Below are 20,897 nucleotides of genomic sequence, written 5' to 3'. Positions count from 1 at the left end.
CAATAAATGTATACCAATAATGACAAAGTTAATTCTGTGTTAGCAGAAGCTAATGTTGAAGTTAATGACTTCTTTTACTCTATTTCTGGTGGTCAGTGCCTTCCATAGTTGTCTACCGAGTCTATATTTGGAGTAGTGGGAAGAAGAAATATTTTTTAGGATTTGTTTTTATAATTTTATATAGTAGGTTTATGGAGATAAATTTGTAGTTACCAGTAAACTCCTGAAGGAAGAGGCCATATTTTTACTTTGCCTTCCCAGTGCCTGCCCCTCCAACCATTCCTGCCAGGAATACATTAGCAGTTTATTAACTGTTTATTGCCAGGGGTGCGGTGTACTCAAAATTAAGCCTTTGTTAATTTCTGGTTTTCATAAATAGCAAAATCAGCTATTTTCTGTATTTTCATCTTAGTCTCTATTGAAAAGCCCTGCAAATCTATTATTTATATGGAAATTCACACTTTACAATATTATAGTATTTTGCAACTTACAAAAGAAGAAGGAAAAGCGTCTCACACAACCTCTCTATTTGATCCTCATTCTTTGTTCAGCCACCATGGCTGCTTTCCAGCGTCTCATACCTGCTATTTGCAGTTCCCTGGCCTTGGAACACAGTTCCTTATTCTTCTCCGAGTTAAACCTTCACTGGTCAGTTCTCAACTCATCTTTTCCTCAGCCTTTCCTGACCATCTTGACTTGTTCAAATCTCTTCTCCACCTAACTCACCCCCATTTTAAGCACTTCATAGCTCTTGTCATTGACGGAAATTTCCATTCGTATTTGTAATTGCTTGATTGATATCCATCTTTCTCACTAGACTATAGGTTTTATGAACACAGGGATTGTATCTATTTTAACTCATCTTTATATCTCTAATGATAGCAGTGCCTAGCACCTAATAGGTGATTGGTAAGTATTTGATAATAGAAGGAAAGAAGGAAAAATATTATGCTTATTCTGCATATAAAGAATTGGGCTCAGAAAAGCTATGTGATTTGTACAAGATAGATGCTAGTCAGTGACAACGCTGGGACTAAATCCAAGTCATCCAGTACCTGGACTATAACCCAAGTGGCTTTTTATATAATATAAAAATATTACGTATAAAATATCTATGTATAAAAATATCTATGTATAATGAACTACCACTTGTAGTTTTTTTTAATTATCCATTCATTATATAAATGGAAATGTTATAAGTTAGACTAGAAATATATAATATCACATCAAGTAAATAATAAAATGTCCTTTCTTGATTACTTCAAAAATGGATATTATAAATATGTTAAGTAGTTTGAGAGAAGGTTTATGTGAGAATTCTCAAAGTTAGTGTCAAGCTTTAGTTGAGAAGAATTTTTAAATCAGTGTCAAGAAGACCACCAACAGACCAATTCAGATCTTATCTTTTCTCATGGATGAACACATTAATTGGACATTGAACTAAAATGCCTTGCTGATCTGGATGCAAGGATCACATAGAAGGACTATTGTTCCATGGCCCACAGAGACTATCAAGATTATAATGATGCAGCAGGATACATCGTGATACTTCAAAAGAATATGTTGCAGATTTCATTTCCCAGTATAGATGTAACCTTTAGGGAACTGCAGTGATTCCAGTTTGAGCTCTTTCAAATTGAGCACAATAACATTTAATTAAAAGCAGCATTATCACATGGAACAGAATCAAAATCTTCTCCACGGTTTCCACATTTGAATATTCTCTGATCAAATGGAGTCAAGGGGAACACAGTGGCTCACCATAGATGGCAGAGCACAGACTGCAAATATTTTTAGCGTACGAAGGAGAAAACACATTTATAGGCCTTTCCTCGCGATTGGTATGGCTAACATGGCAACAGGCTCCGAAGTGGATCTCCAGGACCCATCTTAAATCAGGGCCAGAAGATTTATCTAAACTAGTCACAGATTGGAGTACATACCAGTTGGGCTACTATATATAATATAGCAGTTATTTCCCCCCACAAATAAACTTCAGAAGATATGTCTAAAATTGTTGATATAGTGATAAAAATATGGATAAGTTTTTACTAACATGAATAGAGAAGAATCCACTTTTCTTCATGGGTTAATGACCAAAACTGATAAAGCATTACTGTTCTCATTAATTTTGGCATCCATAACCACAGCAATTACAGTTAATATTTTCCTTCACTTACAAATGAACACATATGCTTAAAGGACTTGATATTGTGAATTACTATGTATCAGCTGCTTTGTTGCCAAGAGGTAACTGCTCATAATAAGAGCTGCCAAAATATTGATAGCTCTGTGCATTATGAACTAATAATCCACTCCAAAAATTTTCATAGTGATTGTGTTGATTTATTTTTACCTCATAAGCTTAATTAAAAAATAATTTAATTTACCTTGTTTATTTTCCACTACATAATGGACTGAATAATTAAAATAAAATCTTGCAATTAATTTTCCAGCTACTACTAAGATTTTCTGATTAAAGAATCATTTTAATTTTTATAAAAGTATTATTTTGCCATTTTCCCTGAGTGGATTCCATTTTGCTTAATATTAACTTCTGAAAGATAAGCTTAAGGAGTATCCATAATACTTCCCTAATAAACAACAATTCTGGTACTTCAAAGCTTGCAGTTTTTCTAAAATATGGTATTTCTGAAAAAAATAACCCAGGTTTTGATCCAGAAACTAGTTGGTTTTCTGATTATAAAAAATACTAAACTCCTTTGCTAAAATCTAAGTTCATTTACACAATAAATTATTCTTTATAAAAATGTTAATAGTAACTGGTCACCTGGGTGGCTCAGTCAGTTGAGTGTCTGACTCTTGGTTTTGGCTCAGGTCAGGAGCTCACGGTTTGTGAGTGAGAGGCCCACATCAGGCTCTGCGCTAACAGTGCAGAGCCTGCTTGGAATTCTCTCTCTCCCTCTCTTTGCCTATCCCCTACTTGCTTTCTCTGTTTCTCTCTCAAAATAAATAAACTTAAAAAAAAACTTAGTAATAATAGAGTTGATTTTACTAAGTCTTACTGTGTATTATTCTAAGCTGCACCATTACATTTACTCAAGTCCTGTAATAAAGATATTATATCCTTCCCACTTAATAAATGAGAAAACTAATGTTCAGAGTGTTTGAAGATTTAAACTAGGGTCATACAGCTAGTAAGTAGAACAGAAGAGATTCAAATTCTTATTTTTCTGCTTCTACTTCCCACTACACTGAGGTGACTCTCTATAATATCCCAATGTAATTATTTTCTTTCTATGATGGATACTATTTTAGAATAAGCTCCTTATGCAAATTAGTTGTAACACTCTAAGATTTTAACTATTCGAGAAAGTAAAAAAAAATTCATTTTAAGATATCAAATCATTATGTCACAAAACCCACTTTTTAATTATATGAACCAATATCCCATATGGTCAATGAGCTTTTTTATAGTTTAATAGAAAATTACTACATAAATCATAAATTTTAACACAACTACCAAATTGAAATTGGAATCTGAAATTATATGCAACTATTTCAATAACTAATTTATATTAAATTCAATTTTATTCTCTTTCTTAAATACACAGCAGCATTAGGACTGGAATCTAGAAAAAGATGTCCTGAATTTTAATCCTCTCTGTGCTTCTTATTAGCAGACAACCTTGGACACATAACTTAAACTTCTTGTGCTTCCATTTCCTCATTTGTAAATTGGGGAAAATAATGGCACTTACTTCACAGAGTTTTCTGTATCAAATGAGATAATATGTGTCAAATACTTAGAAAACTGCTCGGTAAATGTTAGCTCTGTGTCAAGATCTGTCAATTTCAACAGGAAAAAAAAACCATAATTGCATAATATTTCTTCTAAAACTAACATACTTATTGGAATGGTTGGCTAGGCATCTCTCAGGATATTTTAACCCTTTGAAAGCATTTACTGTATAGAAAAAAAATAGATATGTAATGCATGGAGAAAAGCTTAAGCTTTGCAAATTGCTTCCCTTGTGATTTTAAAGTTTTCTTCAATGTTTTTCTAAATTAATTAAAAGTACACTTCACTCCTATGCTATTTAACTCAAAGAAATGTGCAACAGTATAATCATACCATAACTTCTATACAAGATGCTTGAATATAAAATCAAATAAATCATCAATCCCTCTCCTGAGGACCTAGTCACTTCTCTTATCTGGCCTTCCATCCACTTGAGAAATGTCATTTAAATTTATGGAAATAAACTTTAAAATAATTTGTTTAATCTTTTCAAGTTATAGATTAAAAAATAATAATGGTCAGTAAAAAGTACTTGATTCAGGGAAGTATTTCATCTAGTACTTGATCAAAATTACTTCACCCACTGAACAAGACAATGGCCAACAGCTGCCCTTCTGCCCAGTCTCTTTTAAAAAATAAATCTTGGGACAGATATCATATGTTTTTGCTCATATGTGGATCTTGAGAAACTTAACAGAAGGCCATGGGGGAAGGGGAGGGGGAAAAAAAGTTACAGAGGGAGGAAGGCAAACCACAAGAGATTCTTAATTACAGAGAACAAATTGAGGGTGGATGGGGGGGTGGGGAGAGGGAAAATGGGTGATGGACATTTAGGAGGGCACTTGTTGGGATGAGCACTGGGTGTTGTATGTAAGCCAATTTGACAATAAATTATATTCAAAAAAATAAAATAAATCTTGGGGCGCCTGGGTGGCTCAGTCAGTTAAGTGTCTGACTTTGGCTCACTCAGGTCACGATCTTGCAGTTTGTGAGCTCGAGCCCTGCATCGGGTGCTCTGCTGTCAGTGAGGAGCCTGCTTCAGATCCTCTGTCTCCCTCTCTCAAAAATAAATAAACACTTAAAAAATCAATCAATCAATCGTGGGGCACCTGGGTGGCTCAGTTGGTTAAGCATCCGACTTTGGCTCAGGTCATGATCTCAGGTCATGAGTTCGAGACCCACATTGGACTCTCAGCTGTCAGTGTGGCACCTGCTTTGGAACCTCTATTTCCCTCTCTCTCTGCCCCTCCTCCACCTGTGTGCAAGCACATACGCTCTCTCTCAAAAATAAATAAACATTAAAAAAGATAAAAATAAGCCTTACCTATGTGTTCAAGAAATATAGGTTTTTATACCTATAAATTTTATAACTGTAAATTGAAATCTTTTTTTTTTTTCAACGTTTATTTATTTTTGGGACAGAGAGAGACACAGCATGAACGGGGGAGGGGCAGAGAGAGAGGGAGACACAGAATCAGAAACAGGCTCCAGGCTCCGAGCCATCAGCCCAGAGCCTGACGCGGGGCTCAAACTCACGGACCGCGAGATCGTGACCTGGCTGAAGTTGGACGCCCAACCGACTGCGCCACCCAGGCGCCCCTGTAAATTGAAATCTTAAGACAAAGTAGAAAATAAAAGTAGAAAAGCTTTGACTAAATTAAATCAACCCATGAATCACATTGGTTCAATTCAAACATACTAACATATTATCCAAAATGAAACTACACTTAGAACACTGAGACTATAAACCAAAATTCTGGGTGAAATGGGTTCCCATATCTAAGAATGAAATCCCTCTACCTACTTCCGAGAGTTCATTAAGAGACAGTACATATTCAAAATGATGTGTCTTCCTAGCTATAATATCTGGAAAATGTTAAACGTTTACTTTTAAGTAGCTATTTAAATATTTTAGTTGATGTATACTATATTTAGAAAGTAACAAGAAACTTTGCCAGTGGTGAGGACGAAACCCTTATTTCAGCACCCATTTTCTCATCACTGATCAAGCAGTTCACCCCTAGAAAGCTGAAAAACAAAAAATGATTATGTAGCTATGGATTCATCCCAGTTTGTCAAATGCTGTTCAACTTTTAAACCATGGACGTCAGTAAAAGAAGTGGAATGTAGCTTTCAAGTCTACAATTTGTAAGGCAACTACTCCACAAAAAGAATGTATTTCTTTTAAAAGTGTTCAAAAGGCAAACACTATAAGCGGTTTTATTTTTACTATATTATGATGCTTATTTGATGAATTTAGAAAAAACAAGTTTAAAAAGGAAACATATGTTGGTATGTCTTAAAATGAAATGTCTTATTCTTGTCTTTTCATGGAAAATGAAAAACAACATCACCAGGCTTGGCTTTTTTTTGTTTTCCTTTTAGAACTTCAAAATAAAATGCCCAGTAAACATATGACTAGTATTTTCTAAGATTGTTCTGATTGACATCCTCACTTCATACAGATTGTTATGATTCCTGAGTTGGGGGTAAATGGACATGTGGTCTCTTATGGTTGTTAAAATTCAGAAACTTCCATTTTATTCTGAATATTTTGTACCCAGTCCAGGAGTCTATAGTACATGCTGAGGTAGACAATTTATGATTGTCCAGTTAATCGAATCCACCAAGATGAATGAGAGGTATGAGCCAAGCCTACCAGTCACAGCTTTTTTGGGGAAACTAAATAAGTTATTACTTGAGTAACTTCTAAATTCCTCTTGATATAAATGATATAGGCATAGTCTCAGAAAAGATATGGGACAGTGAATGAGAAGCTAAAATTTAAATCAAGTTTTACCACTACCATTCATTTAAAATTGAGATTTAATTAATAATCAAAATTTTGTCTGCCTCAGTTCATCTGGGAAAAAAGCATTTGCAGATTTATTCCAGCAACAAGATAAGCTATACATACATTATTAACGAATGCTGAAAATGTCTCAATAATTTGATAACTTGATAAGCAATGTTTTCTGTGTATTGGGATTATTTGACTAAATTTATTTAAAACACATACAATTTGTGGCACAATTTGGACAGTTTTAACATAAAAAATTGTTTTTGTCTCCTGATTTTAGAATAATGTTGGGGCGACCTTAATGATTTATGTCTTTGAAATGATAATTTCTGATAATAATTTCTGTATTTCATGGATAATAAGGAAAAGAAAAACAATGCTAGTTTCTCTCTGTATCACACCAGAAAATTCCTTTTCTTCTGATCTTTATAACTCTGGAAAAATTATTTAAGCTCTTTGTATCTCATTCCCTGCAAAATGATGAAGACAGAGGGGTCCACAGAATATTACATACTCAGGCAATTGTTGAGATTTAATGAGATAATGAATGAATAAGTGTATCTAATCACTAGAATACAGTAAACCCTCCTTTAAAGTTGTTATTACCAAAGGAAATAATCATCAAAACTAAAAGGCAACCAATAGAGTGGGAGAAGATATTTGAAAATGACATATCAGATAAAGGGTTAGTATCCAAAATCTATAAAGAACTTATCCAACTCAACACCCAAAAAACAAATAATCCAGTGAAGAAATGGACAAAAGACATGAATAGACACTTCTCCAAAGAAGACATCCAGATGGCCAACCGACACATGAAAAAATGCTCAACATCACTCATCATCAGGGAAATAAAATCAAAACCACAAGGAGATATTACCTCACACCTGTCAGAATGGCTAAGCAACAACAGATATTGGCAAAAGATATTGGAGAAAGAGGATTTCTTTTGCACTGCTGGTGGGAATGCAAACTGGTGCAGCCACTCTGGAAAACAGTATGCAGGTTCCTCAAATATTAAAAATAGATCTACTCTATGACCCAGCAATTGCACTCCTAGGTATTTACCCAAGGAATACAGGTGTGCTCTTTCGAATGGGCACATGCACCCCAACGTTTATAGCAGCACTATCAACAATAGCCAAAGTATGGAAAGAGCCCAAATATCCATCGATGGATGAATGAATAAAGAAGATGTGGTATATACATACAATGGAGTATTACTCAGCAATCAAAAATAATGAAATCTTGCCATTTGCAGCTACATGGATGGAACTAGAGGGTATTTTGCTAAGCAAAATTAGTCAAAGAAAGACAAATATCATATGACTTCACTCATATGAGGACTATAAGATACAAAACATATGAACATAAGGGAAGGGAAGCAAAAATGATATAAAAACAGAGAGGGGGACAAAACATAAGAGACTCTTAAATATGGAGAACAAACAGAGGGTTGCTAGAGGGGTTGTGGGAGGGGGGATGGACTAAATGAATAAGGGGCACTAAGGAATCTACTCCTGAAATCATTGCTGCACTATATGCTAACTAACATGGATGTAAATTAAAAAATAAATAAATAGTTTTTTAAAAGTTGTTATTAGCTATATCTTACAAAATAGTACTAAAGTGGCATTTTAGTAAATTATTAATATTATACTTCTGGAACATGAAATACCTGCTAGAAATTCAATGAAATGAAATAAAACACTAGGATTTGGGAAGGCTAAGCATAAATAATAATTAATACCTCATGAATTCTGGGGGGAAAAATCAGCCAGGTAATCTCTCCTATAATTCAACTATACATTAGCTTTATGATTTTTTAAATACTATGGTGAACATAATTAATGAAATTTTTGTAGTGTTTTAAGGTTAATTAAACATTTTACATCTACAATTTCATCCGTTGCTCACAAAAACTACTTCAATAATCTATTCATGACCTGCTGTTTTATATAAAAATTTGCTTGCTATAATACAAAGTGTCGACAAAATGAAATTTCCATAATATTATGTTCAAAACTGAATTCTTGGGGATATAAAAACAATGAAAGGAAATACATGTATAAACTAAACAAAAATCAACCCAGTTTTCATATTTCTGAGTACCTACTGTGATATAGGATGCAGATAACATCTTTACATTGAAATAGTTATCAAAATTGCTTATGACGCATGCACAACTGTACAATGCATCAAATCCATAGTCAAGAGTAGTTCTATTTCTTTAAATGGTCACAATATTCAAAAGTTTTAATAGCTGAACAAATGATTTTAACTAAAAGAGAGCTATATAAAATGAAATTAATCTTCATGGAAACAGAAGTGGGATGAGAATTAGAAGTTTAGTCATTGCTAATGACTGAAATAATACATGGCGAGAAAAATTTTCTGCAGTATAAGAAACAACATAGAAGGACTTTGGGTATGGAATTTTTACTACGTCTTGGGAAATACACTTACACTTGTAGAATAGAGAAAAATACTTCTAAAACCTGTCAGTCTTTCCAAGACTTACACTGAGCAAGTCAGTAGTGCTTAGTGTTGCTAATAACATGCAACATGAGAGAGAGTTTGACAAAAATTAAACATGTTAGTTTAGGCATTTTTAATGATATTCCATACTATGATGGGCTGATACTTAAGAAGTATATTTGCCCTTTGAATATAAGAAATATATTAATTACCAAATAAATCAGACACTGCTGATAATTACAAAATACCCAAAATTATAGTTGTAATTCTATATCATGATATAAAATTATAATCCAAAAGTAGTCTTGATTTTGCAGTGTACATTTGCATTTTATAGAAAGAAGATTAGCTGCAATGAATGAATGTATAAACTGTAAGAGTTTCAATACAATAATAGCTAACCAATAGTCTAACGTTCACCAGAAATTCTGTTGCCCCCCACCGCCCTAAAAAAATACCTGAATTATAAATTTGGGACGGGGAAAAAGAAGAGTCATTCATTTATTCTACAAATATTTAATGAATGATAACTATTACACAGCTTGGAACTAGGTGCATTTGGGAATACAGGTAGGGCAAAACATGGTCTGAGACTTTAAGGATGTAAACTAGACTTATCATGGTGATCATTTTGCAATATATATAAATACCAAGTTGCTATGAGGTACACCGGCAACTAATATAATGGTATGTGTCAATTTTACCTCAAAACATATCATGCATGTAAATATATATCCATTTTTTTAATAGAGAAAGTAATAAATAATAGGAGAAAGTGAAAGTATTCAGGTGGGGAAGAAAAAGTCCTAAATATAAACAAGTGGGTATATTGATTAAAATAGGCTTTAAGTTAAAAAAAAATGTTTAAGGGGCGCCTGGGTGGCGCAGTCGGTTAAGCGTCCGACTTCAGCCAGGTCACGATCTCGCGGTCCGTGAGTTCGAGCCCCGCGTCAGGCTCTGGGCTGATGGCTCAGAGCCTGGAGCCTGTTTCCGGTTCTGTGTCTCCCTCTCTCTCTGCCCCTCCCCCGTTCATGCTCTGTCTCTCTCTGTCCCAAAAATAAATAAACATTGAAAAAAAAATTAAAAAAAAATGTTTAATATATGTAAAAAAAAACCCTGCATTGTCATTTTACAAGTTTTCTGATTCACCCACCTATTGTTTCGCTGCTTGATGTTGTAATCACTGGAATGGAAGCTGTTGAATTAGAGAAAACAATGGAAAATAATTAGTTTTGCACAGAGGGAACATTATGCTTCTGAGAACATCTATGGTCATGTATAAAATGGGTCAACTTGAAATTAATGTTTCAAAGAAATTTAATCATATAGGTGGATAGATGTTAAAGTATAAAATTAAAGCTTTCAAATCCATAGACCACAAGTAAAATGTCAAGAAAACATCATTTTGCATAACATTTTTTCCAAGGTCTTCCTCTAAAGCATTCTTAAAAACAAACAAAACAAAAGTCCCCATAAAATGTCATTAGAAAGATATAATAGTGCAAAAAGAAGTTTTGTTTTTTGGGTTTTTTGTTTTGTTTTTTTGTAAATGCCCTCTTGATTAAGTTGTGGGTGAAGATTATGGCTTACCTGCACCTGAGCTCCTGGTCACCAATGTTATTGCTATACAAAGAAGGAGGCAAATATTTGGAAATGTATGTTAAAATTGTGTTAAAAGACAAAATTAAAAGTATTTATTTAGAGATGTGTTTACATATATGTCTAATGCAAATAAATGATTAAATGTAACAGTTAAATGTATTAATCAGATGTCCACACACTTCAAAACACTTTTTGTAGTCTTTAGGCTATTGCTTTACTACAAATCATTCAATTAACATTGAGATTCTTTGATATTAGTAAAGGATAAGTTGTAAATCATTTTTAAAGACTTTAACATAGAATGCTCTTCAGTAGTAGAATTTTCTTCACTTTCTCCAAACTAGTACGGAGAATGTTCTCTTTAGGATGCATAATCTCTGAATAGGGAAGATGCTCTTCACTAATATTACAACTGGATGTAGACCCTGCTATCTGGCATTTAGGAAATAAATAGAGAATGACAAATTTGAAAAAAGGGCCAAATTGCCGCATTGCAAATTCACTTTGCTGCTGATTTAGAAGCTAAAAGGCAAACTTTTTTTTTTTTTTTTTTTTTTACCTGCTTCGGTGCTTAATATGGAGGTAGCTGTTGTAGCTGAAACTGTGTAGGGAAGAAATTATTGAAGAAAAGTAAATTACTTGGATAATTTTACCAGGAAATTTAGTTTAAAAAATCACTTACCATAAACTAAGTGAAAATTTCTAAACCTGTGTTCAGAGGTTAAGTGACAAAATAATCTCTCATTTAAATAAAAAAAAAATCAACACAAATAATTCTATATATTTATTGTATGTCCCCCCCCAAAAAATAATTTTTTCTGTTTTTATCATTAACCAAAATCTCACAGGAATTTTATAAGGCCTATTTAAGGACCAAGAAATAAATTTCAGAACCCTGACGTGGGATACCTTAGCTGTAAGTAAGTGAGCAATAATAACTAAAAATTTAAATAGTATTTTACAGACAATAACACAACTTTAAATATAGTATCAAAATATAAGGCTTCCAATTTACTTCACAATCTCTTCACTGATATCTCTGAATATCAGTCTACAGGAAATAAAATTCCCCCTGCATCACACAGAACAGGAATACGGTTAAGTGCACTGCAGCAACTCTAACTATGCTTATATTGCCAGTAAGTTGCAAGTCCCAAAGCTAAAATTAGACTGCATTCTGTCAGCGCTCTTCCTGAGTGGACGTGACTGAAACGTCCTTGGAGCTTACAGCCGATATAAGAGTTAAGAAAAAGAAAGTAACTTTTTATTTCTATATTTTTAAATTACCTCCCGGTGTAATCATGATTTTAAAATTTTACTCCATGGGAGACCACATTTAACTCATTTTCATTCCACGTGTTCCAATTATTATCTAAAAATGTCAAGCTTTGGATGATATTTAACTAATAAGCATACATTACCTAATATATGTTCTAATCATATTCCTAGCTGAATACACTAGAGTAAAATGAAATAACATTTTGACAGATTTTCTAGTAACTGTTCATTCTAATTTGAAATTTTTGTATCAGATTTACCACCATATTTTTCACTGGCATAGACTGATGTGAAACTGTAAAGGATTATCCACAAAAAGAAATCAGAGCTACACATTGAAAACCATGATGATTTGGGGCACCTGGGTGGCTCAGGTGGTTAAGCGTCAGATTTCAGCTCAGGTCATGATTCATGGTTCACGAGTCTGAGCCCTGTGTCGGGCTCTGTGCTGACAGCTCAGAGCCTGGAGCCTGCTTAGCATTACGTGTCTCCCTCTCTCGCTCTCGCTCTCTCAAAAATAATAAACATTTTAAAACTTTTTTAAAAAAGAAAACCATGATGATTTTACCTGTGAATGTTGAATTTGTAGGAGCAGTTTCTGAAATAAACATAAGTTACTATTATTGAGAAGAATGAAAAAGGGTGAAAAAGTCTAAAATCTCAAACTGCCAATGAATTATTTGTATCTTGTTTATTTTACTCCCTGCAATTTCTAATACAAACCAGGGAACAGCTCATATATTTTTTTAAAGCTTATTGAGATTCATCTTTAAGATTTGTTGCTCATGAGTGATCCCTCAATTATTTAATTCTATCTTATCTAATCCTGACCTTTCAGCTCCATCCCTTCATGAACCTGTTTTGAGTGATGTCTTACTGCCTTAATTCCCAGAGCCTACAGATAGGCAGGGGCTTCCATGCAGCAGGAGGACTACCTACTTGCTAGTTGTTGGAAATGCCTTGGCAGCATTGGTTTTGAAATGACACAACATGAACAAATACACAGCAATGGAATTGTCCAAACCACTGAGGGAGGAGCAGTTTAAGCCTTAAGTATCTACCCCTTTTTCTGTTGATGATCTGAAAGGATCCCAAACCCCGTACCTTGTCTTCCCTAATTCAATTAGAATAAAATGCAAAGACTCACCACTGCACTCCAACTCTCCTGCGATGCAATAGCTGAAAGTTAAATTAAAAAAAAAAATAAGGTTGAAATTTTGACTCCTACTGGCATACACCTCCCGAATTTGAAACAAAAAATAGTCTAACCATGAGAATCGAAACAATACCAAATCAGGGAACAATAAATAATCATTTCCCCAAAGGACGTTTATTTTTTGGTGTACTGTACCATTATTCCTAATCATTTCACTGCAGTGTTCTTGACACCTAAAAAAATGCTTTGCAGTCAAGCTGTACAGTTAGTTCTTACATTTTCAGCTTTAAACCTGACATCTTGGCCATGCTGCTCTTGTAGAGACTTCTCCTGTTTGCTTCCATGTCACTGTCTGAAGCCTGTAAACATGATCTTGCATTTATAGAATTAAAACTTTCTTTTTACCTAAAATTACCAGTGACATTTTCTGTTCCTGTTTTCCTCATTATAAGATTTAACAAGCCATTTGTTGACATATGGATTTACTGAAAATATGAAATAACTAGCATTACTGACAAAAAATTGAACCTAATGCTAGCCTTATCATTTAGAAATAGGAAAGCTAAAAATTATACATGTATACTTAATTTTTTTTATAAATGAAAATGCAAGGAACAGAATTGCTTCTTAGAAAGTTAATAGAGAATGTACCATGTTCTTCCACAGTTATCCTGAATCACTCCACCTGCTGGTATGATATCATTATAGAAGCAGCTGCACTCAGATAAACTGACGCATTTCATGGTGTTCTCATCCAGATAAGGAGCGCTATCTGGGCACTTAGCATAACATCCTGTATGAAAGATGACCCATGGTTCATTTCTGTTTACAGAAACTTGTCACATTGCATTATATATTTGTAAAGTTACTTAAATGCCTACATGAACTGAAGTAGATAACAGCAAAATGACATCATACTCTTAATAAAAACATATAAATTGTACAGGATTCAGATCTTCTTGCAATGGAATATCAACCTAAGAACTGAGAACTTATACATTTTCACTGATTTATTTTTCTAAAATGTTTCCTGAAGTATTTTAAAATAATTTGCAACTTTAATGATGGTATGATGTTGAATGTAATACAACACTTTGATAAATACATATCTTGAAAAGTGAATGCCAATTCTAAATATCTATTTTTTGTAAGGATAGATGAAGATCCAGGTGTCATAATAAAATGAGCTGAAAAGATCCCAGAGACTGGGATCTAACACAGAGGTGACTCTGGGAAGTTACTGCATCTTCTTATTTTCTTGCCACTTCTTCCTTTCCAAGATATGAAATGCTAAGAACAAAGTGCTGATGACGTGTGGGATATAGTTAATTGGACTATATAATACATTGCATTCTGAAACTACGTTCTCAACAAACTATATTGTCTAATGAAAGGTATAAAAATTGACAATGGGACCGAAGCACTGCATTCTCCCCACTGCTTGTCTGTCTTATTAAACAGATAATATATGTCTAGAGGAAATGTTTCATTTTTTATGTTTATTTATTTTTGAGGATAGAGAGACAGAGAGAGAGCATGAGCGAGGGAGGGACAGAGAGAGAGAGAGAGAGGGAGAGAGAGAGAGAGACTCATTATCTGAAGCAGGCTCCGGGCTCTGAGCTGTCACCTGAGAGCCCAATGCAGGGCTCCAACCCACAAACCGTGAGATCATGACCTGAGCCAAAGTTGGCCACTCAACCGACTGAGCCACCCAAGGGCCCCTAGAGAAAATGTTTCTTATGTAGAAATATTAATGCCATAACAAGTATAAATGCCTATTCGTTAAAGTACAGAATGTGAGGACCGGGGTGGCTCAGTCGGTTAAGCATCTGACTCTTGATTTCAGCTCTGGTCGTGATTTCGTGGTTTGCGAGATGGAGCCCTGTGTAAGGCTCTACAGGAACAGTACCAAGCCAGGCTGGGATTCTTTGTCTCCCTCTCTCTCCCCTCACCATCAAAAATAAATAAATAAACATCAAGTAAATGAATGAATGAATGAATATATAAATAAATAGTAAAACGTAAGATTCTGAATTGGCAGAAATAACATTTTCAGTATTCAAATATCAATATAATTCGCACTACTTCATGGATATTACTAAAGTTTACCTTACCTTCTAAAAGTGCAGAAAATTTCTGGCCAATAACTTGATCTTTGCAAGTTTTTGCAGTCACTGTACCACAAGGCTCATAGTGCCAACTGCATTCCCCAGGGACATTGTAATAATCACAGTAGACAGCTGTAATTTAATTGTATCAAATTACTTCCATCTATTATGTAACAATTTTCACCTTTCCCTTTCCAAAGCATTTTTGAATGATATTAACAAATAAACAGACCTAGCGTATATCACTCTATCTTATCAGGTTCCTTTGGCTTTATCCAAATTGCCCGATAAGCCAAAATAGCTCACAAAAAGTGGAGGGGGAGCATATAGGATGAAAACAGCACTTTCCTTTGACACCTCACAAAGTTGGTTTGGGGTAGAAAAGTAAACACTGATTTTCCCATTTTAAGGTATTTTAGCTCATAGTCTAGATTCATAATTTTACTGTTCAAGACTAAATTGCAAAAATAAATCTCTAGGAAAAGGAGGCTCCTTTAATATGTAAATAACAGTTCCTGAATGAGGTAACTAAAGATTTCAATGTAACACTTTGCATAATAAAGAATAAAAGGTGGATTCAATGTCAATATTTCTCATCTGTCATATTTTCTCTCATAATACTTTCCATTAGAAGGGAAAGAGCTGATTTCTACTAAAATTATCACATTCCATATATATCAATATATGTATCAAGACTAGGGCTCTATAAACGTTTTTAAGATAATGTGTAAGGACTTGAACCCAAAGTAGATGAGGTAAATGTTCAAGGATATATGGCTACACCAAGTTAGGTAAACAATTCATTGTTCATCTAAGTATGAATAAGAGATACTTTCCATCAGTATTTAATTTCTCCCCTGTTATAAGAACTTCAGAAACTCCAACTGAATTTGATGTACTTTTAAAAATAGGGATTTTTCCCATCATAAACATATTAACATGTTTTGAAAACTTTCTAGGCACAAGAGTATGTATTTTATAAAAAATATGGAAAGAAGATTGATCACCTAACCAAACAATGCTATCTAATTACCTTTTATAAGAACAACACATGGACTTCACTTACGGCAGAGCTCTGGTTTTCTCCACCTGACACAGACTCCAACCGCACTGCACGCCTCTGCGTACATAGCCACAGCTGTGCAGAATCCCAGGTACTTCCCCTCCATGTCACATGCACAGGCTTCTTCAATGCATGCATCATAGTAGGCATTGGGGTCCACCTAGAGAACACGGCCCATGAGTCTCTGGGAGCAAAGCCTGTGCAGGTCCCTGCTCTCAGAGCCATACTACCTTGCTGTGGCAGTCTCTGAAGGTGCTGTCCCGGATAATCTCACATTTCCGCACAGCCCAGGCCTTACAGTACGGGTTTGAGTCACATGGGAAAGCTTGAGCTACTGTGTCTGAACATTCTTGACTGGTTTTCCAGCTATTTCCAAATTCCAGTGCTCCAGCAGCTACTGATGAATATCGTGTTGTGAAATCATCCTTGAGATCACCATTGTTATTTCCACAAAGACCACATACTTTGCCCTGTAGAGATCCGAAAGGGAAGTTAACAAGTAGGTTGTAGTAGGGATATAGATATATGAAGAGATGAGATCAGAAGGGAAAATTAACAAGTGAGATGCACTATAGTGGTATACAGAGACAGATACGTAAAGATGTTATGATCATTTATAGTATCATAGATCTACTTTATTTATTTTATTTTATTCTTATTTTGTATTTTATTTTATTTTTGAAGAGAGAGCATGTGACAGGGGGAAGGGCACAGGGAGAGGGAGAGACACTCTTAAGCAGGCTCCAACTCAGCATAGAGTCCATGCGGGGCTCGATCTCATGACCATGAGATCATGACCTGAGCCAAAATCAAGAGTCAGACACTCAAGCCACTGATTTGCCCAGGTGCCCCCCCTTTTTTTTTTTTAAGTAGGCTCCATACCCAACATGTTGTTTAAACTCACAACCCTGAAATCAACAGTTGACATGCTCTGCTGACCGAGTCAGCCAGGTGCCCCCACCATAAATCCATTTTAAATTCCAAATTTTAGAAGGAAATTAAAATCTGTGGATAAGATCCTGGTACTGTTTAACCCAAGATATCCTATATCACAAAATGATCTAGTATCAAATAAGATAAATGCATTAAGAATTATTAAAAAATAATTATATTCACTAGCTTCAAATCATACGTGAATAGACTCTTAGGCTCTTAGAATTTTTGTTCTAAGAAATATATTTAATTCTATATATTCACCAGCTACCTTAAAATTGTATTATGCAATAATCTCAAGTAACCAAATATGATTAAACTAGAACGCTTCAGGTTTATTGCATTTAGTTTTCACCAGGTCTTATCATCTTTGATTACATTTCTTATTTCATCATAAGGTTGAACGGTTGTGGAAGGCTTATTCTATGAAAGAAACTACCACTCTCTCACTTTCCACTGATGAATTGTCTCTACTTCTCAGAAACAGAAATTATTTTGTTTCCCCGGTAATCACTTATTAGTGATATACATACATTCCAGTGTGGATCCAGTATAACAGAAACTCTTGTATTCTTGTCCCAAATTATGGTTATTCCATTTAAAAATTTCAGAATCAAGTACAGGCCAACAGTATGTACAGAATATGTATTTCCATTGATTTCACATTCCTTACTTTCTGTAGTTTTGGCTGCTGTTACTTTCCCATCATGCAGAACAACATTCTGATCCTATAAATTAAAAGACAGACTTATGATAACATCAGTTTTATCTGGCCACTCATAAAACGAGAGAAAAAATATATAAAGAGAAACAGTACCATACCTGAAAAGCAACTATGATTTTTCTGGAGCACGTAAGCCCATTTTCACAGCATGGGACGCTTTCAGTTAAGAGACGGAATGTGCCATTTTCACGACCACAATAATCCTTTAAAAGTAAATTATCATAATACTTTATAAATATCAGGGACGTGGAACTCAATTACAATATTTGCATCAGACAAAGAATTCTTAGACAGTGATACCTTAAACTCAATAAATTACCATATGCTGTGTTATGGAATGTCCAGAAGACAATAATTTAACTGCATATATGGAGAGGTAGCCCTCCCTGGCTGAATCCAACCTAGTTAATTTGCTTTCACTCGGTCCTTTTGTAATATTTTATAAAAGTTTAGAACTATAACACATTACATAAGTATTTAAATTATATAACATGGCTTATAATCATTGATTTATTTCTAGGCTCTGTACATAACTAGATAAAGTTGTTTATTTCCCCTCACTGATTTTTATGAAATTTTCATAACATAAAACAATATAAACTTAAAGCATAAAACAATCCAAATTTCAGGAAATTAGATATTACTTAGGAAGCAGCTTAGCAGCATGTAACAAGTGTGAACTCTGGAATCACACAGATCTGGTTTTGAATACGACATTTTCTACTTAGTTCATGTTGCTTAACCTCGCTAAGCCTCAATTTCTTCATCTGCATCATAGGAATAATAATATCAGCCTTTGAGTATTGCAGTGATTAAATGTAATCAATTTGCTTTGGCAAAGAAGCACTCATAAAGTGGTAACTGTCGTTGCTGATAGCGCTGTTGTTAAATATCTAGCATTCATTGAGCACTTAGTATGTGCTCCAATATTTGCCCAAATTTGGTTTCAAGGGAGCTGTTTCCATCCCCATTTTATAGATAAGGAAACGGAGACACAGAGGGATTAAGGAATGTGCCCAAAGTCACACATCAGAGAAAGGGTAGAGCCAAGGTTGAAATCTAGACCTACCGCCTCCCAAGTCAGCATGATACTGTTATATTGTACTGTCTTTGAGAAAGACTTAAGGGGCCATTTGTTTAAATTTCACATTTTGAGAATAAAATTCTCCAGAGAGCATCTGCAGATAAATAATAATTATTAAGTATAGAAGAATTGTGATAAAACACACTAGTAATTACCTCAAGAAATGAATACTGGCAGAGACCATCAAAGCTGTAACTTTTTCCATCAAAAGTTCTAACATGACCTTCCCCATAGATATGGCAGGTGGTTTGACATTCATTGTGTGTACAGCTCCAAGACCCTTTTATGCAAGTACTAAAAGAAAAAAAAATGATAGAGTGAGGTAATTATATTATGCCAAGATTCACATTCTCACATTGTTTTTGTAAAGAAGCACAAAACCTTGTTTTATATTGACTTAAATTTGGCAGTTGTCTTCATTATATCATGTTAACCATAGAAAATGCCAAATAAAGGTTCTATTTCATAAAATATAGCCTAGGGAATACAGTCAATAATATTGTAATAACTTTGTATGGCAACAGATGGTAACAACACTTATTGTGGTGAGCGCTGCATAATGTATACAATTGTTGAATCACAAGGCTGTACACCTAAAACTAATAAAATATTATATGTCAACAATACTTCAATAAAAAATAAAATTATAGTTTCTATTTAAAAAATAGCATTTTAACTATATTTGATCATTATTCTTCAAATATCTCAAAGTATGACTTCTTTCCTATAAAATAAGAGCAGACTATACTTTCTAATATCCAAAACATATGAAATAGTCTTTTATTTTTTAAGGTTTTAATTTAAAGTTGATTTATTTCAAGAGAGACAGAGAAAGAGGCAAAGAGAGAGGGACAAAGAGAGAATTCGAAGCAGACTCTACACTGTCAGCACAGAACCCAAGCAGAACTTGAACCCACAAAATGCAAGATCATGACCTGAGCCAAAACCAAGAGTTGTCGCTTAACCAACTGAGCCACCCAGGTACCCCTATAGTAATTCTTTATTATGCACCATTTGTTGCAGCCAACCGAGGTAACGCTTCCCTGGTCATACTCCTGTCCACCAAAAGAACATGGGCAGTCTTCAGGAAAGACACAGTTTCCTTTAGAATTTCGAACCATGCCAATTGGACAATAGCACCCACGTTTGCAAGGCAAGTTCTCCTATAGGAACAAATATAAAATATACATCATCAGGTGCTGCTGTAACATGTCACATTATCAGCATCCATTTACCATGCATAAATATATACCAAGTATCCATTTAGAGCCAACATTTGACAAGTCAAAATAACACACAATAAATATGACCTTCGAATTCTTTTTCACTGATGTTTTGGTTGGCTTCTATCCTGACACAATGAAAAGTTTCAAAAAGTTTAACTGCAAAGCCATGTTCCTTACATCAAAACTAGGTATGTTCCGAGTGCTACAGGTACTGTCAACTCTTCTCTGTGCCTTCGGGTCCCTGCAGTCAACAAATTCAGTCCCTCCGGAACAATTCTCTGCAGGATAAATGAAGTTGTTAATCAAGGGCCTCTTGATGTGCTTGGTTTAACCCAAGTAGATATTTTAAGCTTAAATTATGATTTCAACACTTACGTAGGGTTAAATCAATGGGAGTCTGGCAAAGAAGAATTCCATCCCGACAGACACTGGAAATAGAAGAAAATTATACATTTAAACATCAAACTTCAATGACAACTTCTTAATACACTGTTAGAGAAACTTTTACCCCTCATTCACAAGTTTTATCCAAGTAGATGGATGAGACACACTGCCCAGAAATAACACGCACCCAGTTATAACATGCAGCCTTGTGCATATTATAGGAATATACAAGCAAGATTCTATGGGTATCAGAGAACACATGAAAAGGATGGCTGTATCTTGATGGATGAATTAGATC

At 34.5% G+C, this 20,897-nt stretch overlaps 1 protein-coding gene across 1 annotated transcript in view; it reads right to left on the bottom strand.

Moving 5' to 3' along the window:
• MUC19 (mucin 19, oligomeric) overlaps window positions 1–20,897 on the bottom strand; it is a 110,017-nt gene that overhangs the window by 59,779 nt on the left and 29,341 nt on the right. The window contains exons 26-40 of the mRNA XM_047066343.1: window positions 20,591–20,643; window positions 20,393–20,493; window positions 20,001–20,152; window positions 19,145–19,283; window positions 18,004–18,108; window positions 17,715–17,909; window positions 16,479–16,718; window positions 16,252–16,408; window positions 15,192–15,317; window positions 13,729–13,870; window positions 13,069–13,100; window positions 12,490–12,519; window positions 11,203–11,244; window positions 10,632–10,664; window positions 10,195–10,236 (exon numbers count right to left, since the gene is read on the bottom strand). Of these exons, the coding sequence (XP_046922299.1) occupies window positions 10,195–10,236; window positions 10,632–10,664; window positions 11,203–11,244; window positions 12,490–12,519; window positions 13,069–13,100; window positions 13,729–13,870; window positions 15,192–15,317; window positions 16,252–16,408; window positions 16,479–16,718; window positions 17,715–17,909; window positions 18,004–18,108; window positions 19,145–19,283; window positions 20,001–20,152; window positions 20,393–20,493; window positions 20,591–20,643 (1,589 nt within the window). The remainder of the gene's footprint in view (window positions 1–10,194; window positions 10,237–10,631; window positions 10,665–11,202; window positions 11,245–12,489; window positions 12,520–13,068; window positions 13,101–13,728; window positions 13,871–15,191; window positions 15,318–16,251; window positions 16,409–16,478; window positions 16,719–17,714; window positions 17,910–18,003; window positions 18,109–19,144; window positions 19,284–20,000; window positions 20,153–20,392; window positions 20,494–20,590; window positions 20,644–20,897) is intronic.

This window comes from Lynx rufus, unplaced genomic scaffold (assembly GCF_022079265.1).
Source record: "Lynx rufus isolate CCGP_SWC_20201006 ecotype Redwood Valley unplaced genomic scaffold, mLynRuf1.p SCAF_7, whole genome shotgun sequence".
NCBI classification, from domain to species: domain Eukaryota; kingdom Metazoa; phylum Chordata; class Mammalia; order Carnivora; family Felidae; genus Lynx; species Lynx rufus.
Note: the sequence above shows the minus strand (reverse complement) of the source record. Positions and strands in the feature narration are given on the sequence as shown.